This window comes from Grampus griseus (genome assembly GCF_964374135.1).
Source record: "Grampus griseus genome assembly, chromosome: 13".
NCBI lineage: Eukaryota > Metazoa > Chordata > Mammalia > Artiodactyla > Delphinidae > Grampus > Grampus griseus.
The window spans coordinates 31720207-31732707 of record NC_139007.1 but is presented as its reverse complement, the minus strand read 5'-3'; the positions used below and the strand labels follow the sequence as shown (position 1 = coordinate 31732707).

Below are 12501 nucleotides of genomic sequence, written 5' to 3'. Positions count from 1 at the left end.
ACATGATGAATGATATGATTCACAGTGCTCGTGAGATAAAAAGAAATCAATTACTCAGGAGCAGCTCAGCTAGTTCTGGAACCTGAGAGAAAATGCTCCCACGAGTCCTCACAAAGAAGACTCTGAAACATTTTAGTCAGGCTGCCAGTGGGAAGGGGTGAGGAGTGAGCTGAGACTCCCCGCTGCCTGGAAGCAGGCTGAGGTGGTAGCTGGGGGCAGGGCCAAGCTGTCATCTGTAGTCCCTCAATGCCTCAACAATACCTTTGTAACGAACTTTCTGAGATACACTCTTTATCCCGGTCATATCACAGTCTGCAGTTATTATGTTTATTTGGTTATTATTTCTTCTCCCCAATAGATTGTAATCTGCACAAGGGCAGGGACTCTAAATGCCTTATTTATCCTTTCATCTCCATATAGCACAAAGTCTGATATATATTAGCAGCCTAATAAATATTTACTGAATGAAGGAGTAAAAAGAACTGGTGGGAAAGTGTACCCTAAGGTAACTGAATTAGTTAGCCTGTTGAAAGGGATTTTTTAAAAATATATAATTTAATTAATTAATTTGTTTATTTTTGGCTGTGTTGGGTCTTCATTGCTGTGCGTGAGCTTTCTCTAGTTGCAGCGAGCAGGGGCTACTCTTCGTTGTAGCGTGCGGGCTTCTTGTTGTGGTGGCTTCTCTTGTTGCGAGCACGGGCTCTAGGCGAGCACGGGCTTCAGTAGTTGTGGCACGTGGGCTCAGTAGTTGTGGTTTGCAGGCTCTAGAGTGCTGGCTCAGTAGTTGGGGTGCACAGGCTTAGTTGCTCTGTGGCATGTGTGATCTTCCTGGACCAGGGCTCGAACCCGTGTCCCCTGCATTGACAGGTGGATTCTTAACCACTGTGCCACCAGGGAAGTCCCGAAAGGGATTTTTAACTAATAAGCTAGATACACTAGTTTGCTAGCCATACGAATATTTGGAATGTTTACCTAGAATGATTGATCTAGGAGCAGCTGATAGAAGACATTCTTCTTGCCAGTGATCAGATAGCATCAGATGGTCAATTGTCTATGGCGCTCACCCCACACAGACAATTTTTAGAGTAAATTTTATAATCCATATCTTACCAGTGAGGACACAAAAGCTCAGCGAATTTGAATTATAGATTTATTTTCTACTTATATAAAAATAATGAAAAATGTATTTTTTAATCAAGACATCTTCATGAGTATATCATATAATTTAGCTGTGGTACCTGGGGCAGCTACATTCAGAGGCATTAGTTAAATGTTAGGCACTTCTAAAATAATCAAGGTGTTTGTGGAAACCAGTTACATGGTTAACTTTTTCTTGCTTCCTTCTTGAATATGAATGGCTGTCATTTCTGGTTAGAGAACATGTGTATCCATTTCCTGTGGTGGCCGATTAAGGGCTGTGTCTTCCCACCCTGCAGAGACACGGAATACAAAGGGCTGCAGCTCTCCCTGGATCAGATCTCAGCCTCCAAACCAGCCTTCTCCTATGCAGGCAGCTCCACTCCTGCCATGACTGACAGCAGAAAGGGGGCCAAGTCCAGGCTCTCCAGCTCAAAGTCAAAGTCCAGGACTTCCCCATACCCTCAGGTAGGTGCACGGCCATTTGGCCACTTCCTGTTTTTGTGACTTGGTTTGGTCTCACAGGAGAGGAAGTATTGAAGCTGTTTGGAATTAATTATCTGGCTTTAGTACATTTAAAACTTCTATAAATCTGGAAAGCTTTCTAAAAATATCTTCTTCCTTTAAAACAACTGTGCTAGTAAAAATTTGAAGTGATCTTGTGGTTTACTGCTTTTATATGAAGGTTGTGAGAGGCTTAGTGGCAGTCAGAGCCATAACTTTATTTCAAGGAGATTGGTCCTAAATTTTTTCCTCTACACTGATTAACCAGAAAGAAGTAGCCAGCATAGAAAAATATGGAAAACAAGAGCTTGATGTAGAAAATTGAATCTTAGGACAGGAACTGAAGTCAAAGGATAAATTAAGAGGTGGAGGCAAAAAGATCAAGGATACATTTCACCATGAGATTTGAGCACAGATGGACTATTTATGGGGAGGAATGAAACAAAGAGGGTCTTCCAGATGGCAGGAATGGTAGAAAAAGCAACCCTCTTCTCATCTTTGCAAGGTGGTGAGCTGATGAGACCCAGAGGAGGTATTCCAGAAACACTGCAAGGTACAAAGATGAGTCCTGATGCTCAGAAGGAAAAAAAGAATGTCTTTCTTCATTAGCCACTGAGATATAGAAGCTTGTCTGTGTCAAGGTGTAGGGACAACTCTCTGCTGGCCTGAAGGAAGTGGGACAGAACTGAGGATTTCCCACTCTCCATACCCTGTGACCACCTCCACCTTTAAGGGTGCCACATCCAAATTCCTGCAGTTCATTAGAGTAACTCAGGAGATGATTCCTTGGCTAGTATAAAACCAAGCTGAATTCAGAGGCATTTCATCAAGGTGGTCTTTATCATTTGTGTTTCTAAATATATTTTTTTAAGTAAAAATGGCAAACCAGTGGGTCCAGAAACTATTATTTTCTTACTTATCAGAGCTATATTATTCTCTTGACTTCTACAAGTGGGCACTGCTTGAGGAAATGTCATTCATTGAACTAATGGTCACTAAGAAGCTACTATTTGCTAGATTATTTTAGCAGCTTGGTGTGCGAATGTGAGATCATGGGCCCCAAGGACTGATGTCTGGTGCCACAGAGACCAGATTTCTTTACCCTGACAAAAGGGAGGGGAGTAGATGTGTGATGCCTGGACATTTTTCTTTTTTCTTTTTTTTTTTTTTTTTTTTTGCGGTACGCGGGCCTCACACTGTTGTGGCCTCTCCCGTTGCGGAGCACAGACTCCGGACGCGCAGGCTCAGCGGCCATGGCTCATGGGCCCAGCTGCTCCGCGGCATGTGGAATCTTCCCGGACCGGGGCATGAGCCCGTGTCCCCTGCATTGGCAGGCGGACTCTCAACCACTGCACCACCAGGGAAGCCCTGGACATTTTTCAATGTACACCTTCTTTTATGAGGACTGAGCACGTTACTTATAAAGTGCATTTTAGTTCAAGTCACTATGGAGGAGGAGTTGCTTTTTATTGAATATCTGAGCAGCTTTTCTTATTACTATCTTATACCTTGGGAAAAGAGTTTTACTGTCTCTTTTTAGTACTTGGAAGGATGAATTACTCCTTTGGGTAATTCTATCCTTATATGGATAGGAGTGCTGGACACTTAGATGAAAGGAGAATTTAAATTAGGAAATACTAAGTTAAGAAGGAGTTTGTCCGTTGTTATATAGAAATTAAGCCACAAAAACAAAATCTCCCCACTGGACTTCCAAAACCTCATTGCCTATGTTTTCTTTCATGCTCAGCTCTTAAGTCTAAAATTTCTTTAGTTTACTCTAATTGTAGACCACCTACACATTTTTAAAAAAATGTTTTAACTGACATCAGACTGCTCCTTGTGTTTATGTGGGGAGGAGTTAATTTGAAAGTTGTACATGTTTCATAGTTTTAAAAAAAAGCAATGCAGAAGAGTGGAAAGTAGAAAATCACCCACTGTTTCCTCCTTTTCCCTCTCCAAAATGGTGGTTTCTTCTAGAAATATTCTATGATGTATCTATAAAAATCAGTCACATGCACACACATATATCAACATAGGGTTTCTCTTGACTTTTTTGTGTTCATTTTTGTGATTAATACTTATATAAATGTAATCCTTAGAATTTTGGCCCTATGTCTCATTTGAAGTCTCAGTCATGAATTAAGTTCACTTAACATTTATGTGCCTAGTAAAGGTTATTCTTTAATTATGTTTGCTTTAGATAATCATGGTGCTAGGTCAATCATTGACTGAGTTTCTAGTACATGGGCTACTAATATGTAGAAATCAGAAACGGAACACAGTCTTGCTTTCGAGGAGCCACTTGTGTAGACAGAAAAAGGAACAGTCTTTGCAGTGAATTGTCATGGGGTGAGCAGAGGGTCCTCTGGGGACACAGTGGAAAAGCATGACATCCAGGGCAAACTCATCTGTTTCTGCTGGAAGAAAACAACTCAATACCACCATCTTGGATTCTAAATCCTCAGAAATTTTAAAGAAAAAAATAATTTAGCTTCTCAAAAGTCTTATTTGGTCCAAATTGCCCTTATATTATTATCTTTTATTATTTTTTTAAAATTTATTTATATTTTTTGGCTGCATTGGGTCTTCGTTGCTGCACACAGACTTTCTCTAGTTGTGGCGAGCGGGAGCTACTCTTTGTTGCAGTGCGCGGGCTTCTCATGACGGTGGCTTCTCTTGTTGTGGAGCACGGGCTCTAGGTACGCAGGCTTCAGCAGTTGTGCCACACGGGCTCAGTAGTTGTGGCTCGCGGGCTCTAGAGCGCAGGCTCAGTAGTTGTGGCGTACGGGCTTAGTTGCTCTGTGGCATGTGGAATCCTCCCGACCAGGGCTCGAACCCGTGTCCCCCGCATTGGCAGGAGGATTCTTAACCACTGCGCCACCAGGGAAGTCCCGCCCTTATATTATTAAGGAGTACTCATTCTTCAGTTTTCTTGCACCATTGCTCTTATGTGTCTTAGACTCAGTAAATGCTAGCTGAGTGCCTACATCAGAAAGATGCTACACTGGCCATTGTGATGAATGAGGGTAGAGGGTAGGTGTTGGGGAGAAGGTGCTAGAATATAAAGAAATGGTATAAGAAATGCCCTTAAGTGTTGCAGTACAGTTGGAATGATAAGTTATATACTAGGATAAGGAGTGTATAGAAGATGATGTATACAAAAGGCTTTAGGAGTGGTGTCAGCCTGGATGACTGGGGAGGGTGTTGACCTGGCTTTGAGGGTAGAATTCAGGTATATGCACATAAGGGAAAGGAGAGGACACTTCAGAAAGACCAAGATTCTGAAGAGATGCAGGAACACACTGTTAGTGTGACTGGGCCTTGGGTGAAGTGGGGTAGGGTAGGTCCCTGTGGATAAGGCCAAGGGGTTATATGTTTGGAAGCATTCATTGATTAGTGCCAATATCTACTAGGCCAAGGAGTTTAGATTTTGCTGTGTGGAAAACCTGTAAAGGCTTTGAACAGGAAATGAGAGCATTAAGTTGGTGGAAGCAAGGCAGACTACTCGAGATACTCGTTTTAGTAGTCTTGACGTGAGCCTAGGAAGGTCTGAGCTAAAGTTCTCAGCTGAAGTGAAAAGCATCGTAGAGGAAGGATGAATAAAATTATTTTTATCCTTGGCTGCTTCTTTTATCCTTGTTCTTCTTCTCATTGTAGATGTATTTTGATCGTTATAGATTTATTTTGAAATTATATTTTAAGGCTTACATTTTTTAGTTAATGACACACTTACACTGAATTTCCCTTTATATTTTAACAGACCCATAATAAATACATTTTTATTCACTGAATTGTCAAGCTTTGCTTGGTATTTAATTTTAACTGCTTTTGCCTCTTCTCAAAAATAAAGAGAAAATCTTTTATTTTTTGTTATTTCCATGTTGACATGTTTTTAGCATGCAAATTCTCCTCAGGTTTTTTCAAGAGGCCATTTCCAGAGCAAAATTGAGCTCGTAGGGTAACATCTTGTACCTTTTATTAGTTATGAAATGGTGATTTAATGATTCTATCAATATTATTTATTAGGCTCTTTGCTCTATTATATATTAGGCATATCTAGAAATTTCTAACGGACGTTCGAAGCATGGCAAACAGCAACATTGCTTTTTGGAATTATCTAGGCACCCTTATTTGAAGACGTGAGACATGCACAAGTTGTAATGCGCTGCCATCACCGAGTTTGTCTGCAGTAGTAGATGAACTTTCAGGTCCCCTCCTGGTATGAGATGCCCTTGGGAATAACTTGATTATATTATAGTCACTTAGTGAAAGACTGAATCACCTTTGTACCTCTATGTATTACTCGGGACAAGAGAGGTCAAAATGGAATTGTTTTGAATGGTTTTGGAAAAATTGTTGTAAGAAATATTATAGATAACTTCCAAAGATTCTGCAGCTAGCTACTGTGCTGCTGTAGAGCTATCTTACCACTATGACAGTTGTATTTTATTGTTATTGAGTTTATATTCATGAAAACAGCAACTTATTTTTTTCACAGTTCTGTTGAATTAGAAATATTGAGCTTATAGAATTTATTTTTCAGATCTTATCTCTAGCAATTGTTAGCAGCAATTGCTAGAGTCTTTTTCACCTATTTTTTTGGAACTAGTCATGGCTACTCTAATACAGTTGGAAGTTATCCTGCCATAGTTTAGCCACGTCAATCATGAATAAACTGTCTCCTGATTCCAGTTTCCTTTTAAACTTCTCCTCTTGGCATGTTTATAGTTGTTACGTTTATTAGAGACAGTGCGTGCCCTCTGGTTTTACTGCATCATTCTGTCCTCCTCTTGCTTTTTCCCTAGTCAGTAATAAGCAATACACTATATAATTCTGTAATAACAGTGCATGCATAAAACCATGTATGCTTCTGAAACCTGAAAATATTTAATCTCTTGTTACAGATACACTGTAACACTTGCAGGTTTAACTTCACATCTGTAACTTTAAATAATCCCACAGAACCCTCTTAATTTTCACTGCCAGCAATCTGGTTTCCTTTTGGTGAAGGTAGAAACTCTCTCCCTGCAAAGGTTCTTTCTGGCCTCAAAAAAAAATACATCAGGGCTTCCCTGGTGGCGCAGTGGTTGAGAGTCCGCCTGCCGATGCAGGGGACACGGGTTCGTGCCCCGGTCTGGGAGGATCCCACATGCCGTGGAGCGGCTGGGCCCGTGAGCCTTGGCCGCTGAGCCTGCGCGTCCGGAGCCTGTTGCTCCGCAACGAGAGAGGCCACAACAGTGAGAGGCCCGCGTACCGCAAAAAAAAAAAAAAAAAAAAAAAAAAAATACATCAGTGACTGCTATGCTGACTTTTTAGGCTACAGAGAACAGAAGGACCGAGAATTTCTCAAGTGTAGTTTTCCCTTACACATAGTAATTTTATCTCTACCAGGATAGATGTCCTTCATTTCATGTTTTATGTTAAATGAAAACATGTAATCCTTGACCATTACCAACGACAAAAACTTTAATGCATCATGCAAAAAAAAAAAAAAAAAGAGGTTATCTTCTCTGAAATTCTTATACTACAGGCTTGTTTATATTTTCTGGCCATGTCTAAACTTCAGATATCTTCTCTTCTATAGAAATCTCAGGAGATTATTAAAGTGGACACATGGTCTTTTTAGATTGTCTTCATAAATAAACCTCTAAGTATTATTTTAGAAAGCACTTCACTCAGTAAGGTGAGACCTCTGTGTTACAGATTTGTACTTTGGTTTTTACCAACTCTTGCATTTAGTTAAATATTTATTATGTGCACTAAAATGCTAAAGGTGGGCCCTTAAGGAACCATGTCCATGGTCTCACTGGGGAGGCAAGACCAACATTTTAGAGAGGAATTGTAAGATGTGGCTGGTCATGGGACCTCCAGGCCCCTGCAGCTGCCTTTTCATTCCCTTGGCACATGGTTGGGGGAGGGGCAGACTCCCCATTAATCAGCCTCCTTATACCCCCAAATTTACCTTCCACTACCCTGCTTCTCTCTCTTCACTCAGCCACATGGGTTTCAGGAGGAACCTGGGGCCTTGTTTGAAATAGACGAGTGAAGTCTGCTAAAAAGCACACACAAATTTGCTGAGGGGATGTGCAAGGTCAAGCAACGGTCTGATTGAGTGAGTCTGCAGAGGAAGTTGACATTTTAGGAGGTGTGATGGATAGAATGGGTGATGAGATGGAAGGAAATAACAATGGGGCCGGGCAAAAGTGGTTGCTTCTAGGACAGTCTACCTGCCATTACAGGGAACTTCTTTGTCCTTCACCTTGCTTGGGAGCACGATAGTATAAATATTTGTAAAGGTAAGGTAACTATTTATGGTAGATAACTAGGTATATGGGATTCGAAATAGGACCAAAAGATGATATACTTTCTTGCTAAATAGTTTACTCAAGGAGGCAGATATCGCAAACAACACTGTTTCATTGGTGTTTACTAAAACATACGATATATAATGATATGTATTGTGTAAAACGCATTCCCAATAGCGAGAATCCAATGATGACAAATCTCACACAAATTGAAATAAACGGCTGGCTGTGTTTAGTCACATGAGATTTATATATTAGGCAGCAGGACTTCATTGAATAAGAAAAGACCAATGAGAAGAAAAAAATGGAAAAAAGTGGCATGAATGAGACTTTGCAAAAATTATAAGATGAAAGGAAGAAAATTTGGAGGCAGTAAATGGGGACTTTAAGATCCTTGAGGACAGGAGATGTTACCCTTGCTAACAAGATTGCCTTGGGCACCCAAAAGCCCTCAGGACATATTGAGTGAGTGGGTAAATGAACTGATGGATAAGCCCACCAAGGTGAAGTTGATAAGATAGGTGGATAAAGAAACAGAGGAGAGATGAGATGACCTGGCTAGACAGCCCTTTCCCCAGAGGCTTACAGATTCAGTGGGGGAGATAAAAATGTAAACGGATAATTTAAACACAGCATAGTAGGTATGTGATAAAGGCATGTGTTGGCCGTGGTGTAGCTATGGTGGTGTGTGTTGGGGGCTCACCTGTCCTTCCAGCAGTGAACTGGAGGAGGGAATTGGGGGCTGAGAGTGAGAGAACCAATAGCCTCCAAGCTTAGAGACCTTCATGCCATGGGGAGTTTCCAGCAGGTTCAGATTTATTCCTATTTTCAAGGTTTGCAGTGAGCTGCAGGTTGACAGTTAATAGAGCCCTGAACCCCTTGGGAGCACCCTCAAGGACCAGACTCATGCTCCATCTCTAGCTGTGCTCTCCCCCCCCTCACCCATTTACCCTTCTCCCCTTGCCTGTGTCCCAGGAGCTCCCTCACTCTGGAGGAGTGCAGCGCATCTTAATTTTCTCTCCACTTTGGAAAATTTTCCTCTCCAGTCTTCCCTGCTTCTCAGATTGACCTTAAAAGACCACTGATCAGTGTTTGGAGACTTGCCACAGTCCTAGCTGTCACTCAAGGTCACCTATAATTGGGTCCTAAATTACCTGCACCCTCTGATCTGGCCAGACTTCTCTGCTCACTATTTGCTGAACACCTTGTCCTTTCCTGCTTCCATGCTTGTGCTTATGCATTTACTTCTGCCTGCATTGCCTCTATTTTTCAAAATTCTGACTATCTTCTAAGGCCTGGATTGAATGCTGCCTCTTTCATGAAATATAACTGAGTTATATTTCTCCCTTGTGCCTCCATTTATAATAATCTATCTTCTACTGCCTTCTAGATATGTCAGATCTCCTCTCTTGGCCTATAATATCTTTGGAAGTAGTTAACCATGTCTACTTCATTACCCACCCCCAACCTTGCCCCAGCATCTAGTATGGTGTCCTCCACATACTCACTCTCTAAATGTGAATGAAATGAATGAATGGATAAGTAAATACATTAAAAAATTATGCAGATACTTAGCTGGTTGCCTATAGAGACATAAAAACCCCAAGTAGGGAAAATATTCTGCTACTATGGAATTTATAACCTATGTAAAGAGGCAAAAGATACACATGAAAAACAACCTAAGGATGGTTTCACAAATGCAGAGTCTTGCAGTACAAATCAAACACCTACCTGCTGAGGGGGAATTACATGTGGTAGAATCTAGAGGCTCTTTCAAGAGTAAAACTTTGAATGAGCACTCTCCGGCGCACATTCTAGGGAAGAGAACTGTCCACATCCTGTCCTGAAGTGGGCTTTCTAGTCTCCACATCTCCACTGTGATCTCCATTGCAACAATGGAGAGAGGTGACAACTGATATTAGCTCTGTGTGTGTGTGTGTGTGTTTTGGTTACAAAATAATTGCCCTGACGTGAGTGTCTGTACAAGAAATGCCATTTGGCTCTGTCTTCCATCCCAGGAACCTGTCTTTGTTTATGGGCTCAGCCCTAGTTCCAGGGCCCACTTCCATGATCAGTAGACACTTTCTATTTTTTTTTTTTTTTTGCGGTACACGGGGCTCTTGCTGTTGTGGCCTCTCCCGTTGCGGAGCACAGGCTCCGGACGCGCAGGCCCAGCGGCCATGGCTCACGGGCCCAGCCGCTCCGCGGCACGTGGGATCCTCCCGGACCGGGGCACGAACCCGCGTCCCCTGCATCGGCAGGCGGACTCTCAACCACTGCGCCACCAGGGAAGCCCAGTAGACGCTTTCTAGATCACTCTCTTATTCTTTAATAATCTATGTGCGTTTTCGGTGCTACACCTTTATATCTAGGAGGGATCGATTTCTTCCATAAGAAAGGGAAAAGTCTTAAATTTGGGGTTTCTTTGTTTAGTTGGTTTGGTTTTTGACCTTTGAACACAAAAGGCCTTGTGAGGGTAATGTTCCTTCATGGTGTGTCTTGACCCTTAGCTCCTCCTCTACCTGATCCCCACTGTCTTTGTCCCGTTCCAGGCTCTTCAGAGCAGGACATCACATTTAGACTGCTTCATCCCTCCTTATTGTCCTTTCAGTCTCTGAGCATTCCTGCTCAGAGTGAGCTTCCTGAAATATCATTTACATCGTGTACCTCCCACCCCAAGCCCTACTTAAAAACCTACAGAGGCTCAGTGTTGGTTATAGTATGAAGTCTGATCTCCACAATCGGCCCAGGCTACGTCTTTGCCTCTTCCAGCCACCTCTAGCCCCACCACATCAATTCTCTATTCTAGCTGTGTACTTGCCCTAAGGACACCTTTCCTGCTGAGCTTCTTAAATCCTACCCAGCCACCAAAGCACAGCTGCAGCCTACCTCTCATCTCCCCAGATCCCTGGCTATAAGGCATAATTCATGTTAAACACATCTCTGTTTCATAATGTAGGATGGTTTGGATCTAGGGGAGAGTTAGTGTCCAAAACGACATTGAGCAGTGGGCGAAGCAGCTGTGCTAAATCAGATGGAATGCCTCTGCTTCTGGCTTAATGGAAATGAAGGCTGGGATTTGTGATTCTGCTCTGCAGCTGAACAGAGGAGAAGGGGGAATGGCTGAATCCACCATCAAAATGTGCCTGGGGAAATTTATTTTAACAAAACCTATAAAATCAAATTTTATTAAAACTAAATAGTGAAATTAAAGACAGCAATGCCTTATTGGACAGTGCTTGGTGGGATCTGACCCCCTCATAATGGGACCTTTGTAGAGTTAAGGAAGTTGGATTTGGATATCTTTGTCTAAGAAATTGAGATTTCTTTAATTCTTCAGTCTTTCACAGATTTTTAGGAAACTTCTTTAAGCATATTGTAGCACACTGAATTGCAGTGTTTTCCTGGAAGGTCAAGGTCTGGATGTATATTATTTAATAGCTAGCTTATGCTCTTTTAGTTTTCCTTATTATTTTACTGTGCTTGGCTTAGAAGATGAGAAGGTAGATCCATCCTTCCATTTACAGACACCAGTTTGAAATTGATTAACTCAGTAGAGGGCCTTTGAGCTTCAATTTCTTTTTACAAAATTACAAATCTGATAGCTCTCCTCTTTTAGTATGCAGAAGGCCGGTAATACGTCTGCCAATCTGTTGGCCCAGTTCTAGGACACTGCCAAGAGCAGCTTGGGCAGCCCTCCTTTGTCCAAACTCAGAATAAACCAATGGAAGGCCAAATAAAGCAGCAGTAAGGGGTTGGAGCAGGTGGCGCCACCTGTATCCATCTAATTCAAGCCCATCTAATCTGCCACTTATATGTGAAAAATCAGAGAGTGAGTCAGAGTAACAGTGAAAAGATGGATGTGGTTCTGGCTTATGCTCAAAGCCCATCATGGAAGAAGATTACCACTAAAACTAGTGCTACTGGTCCTGGAAACCCAGGATTTATCCAGTGAGCTAGAGCCATTTCTATATTACCTATGCAAGTTGGGATATTCTTGATCATTTACAGCTGTGTGTGCCAGGACATAAAGGGCCTAATTAAATGTTTATTACCTGTTTAAAATCTTCAGTGCAATGAAGATGCCTGCCAGCCTTTAGGACTTTACCTTCGGATTTATAAGAGGATGTGGATTGTGGATTTCATGGTTGGGAACAGCTCTCTCCATATGGAACCCTATAGGAGAGTCCTTATAGAGTTACACTGGAGGAAAACTGGCCTCTGGTTCCGAGTGCTGATTCCCTTCCAGCTGCATGTCAACCTGACAGCCAACGAGATGTCGACTATGCTTACTTTTCTGTGAGAAAAATGAGTGAACCAAATCCCAGGAACATTTTTGTAACTGTTGGTGGGGGGTTGGATTAAGAGAAGCCCTAAGTCATTTCAAACCACATTTGAGGCATATTAAAAAACTTCTCATGTTTCTACTTCATGAAATATATCAGGAACTTACAGGTATGAAAGATTTCTCACCAGAATATTCTTTGAGCTAAAAATAACTAAAATGTGGATTAAAGGTAAAAACAACATCACAATAAATAACAGATTATACTAT

The 12501-nt window shown here is 41.8% G+C and overlaps 1 protein-coding gene across 1 annotated transcript in view; it reads left to right on the top strand.

Annotated features, from left to right (window-relative positions):
- The window catches only part of SIM1 (SIM bHLH transcription factor 1), a gene marked incomplete at both ends in the record, with an annotated part of 66400 nt that overhangs the window by 38950 nt on the left and 14949 nt on the right, over positions 1-12501 (top strand). The window contains one exon of the mRNA XM_082668573.1: positions 1437-1605. Coding sequence (XP_082524699.1) covers positions 1437-1605 — 169 coding nt within the window. The remainder of the gene's footprint in view (positions 1-1436; positions 1606-12501) is intronic.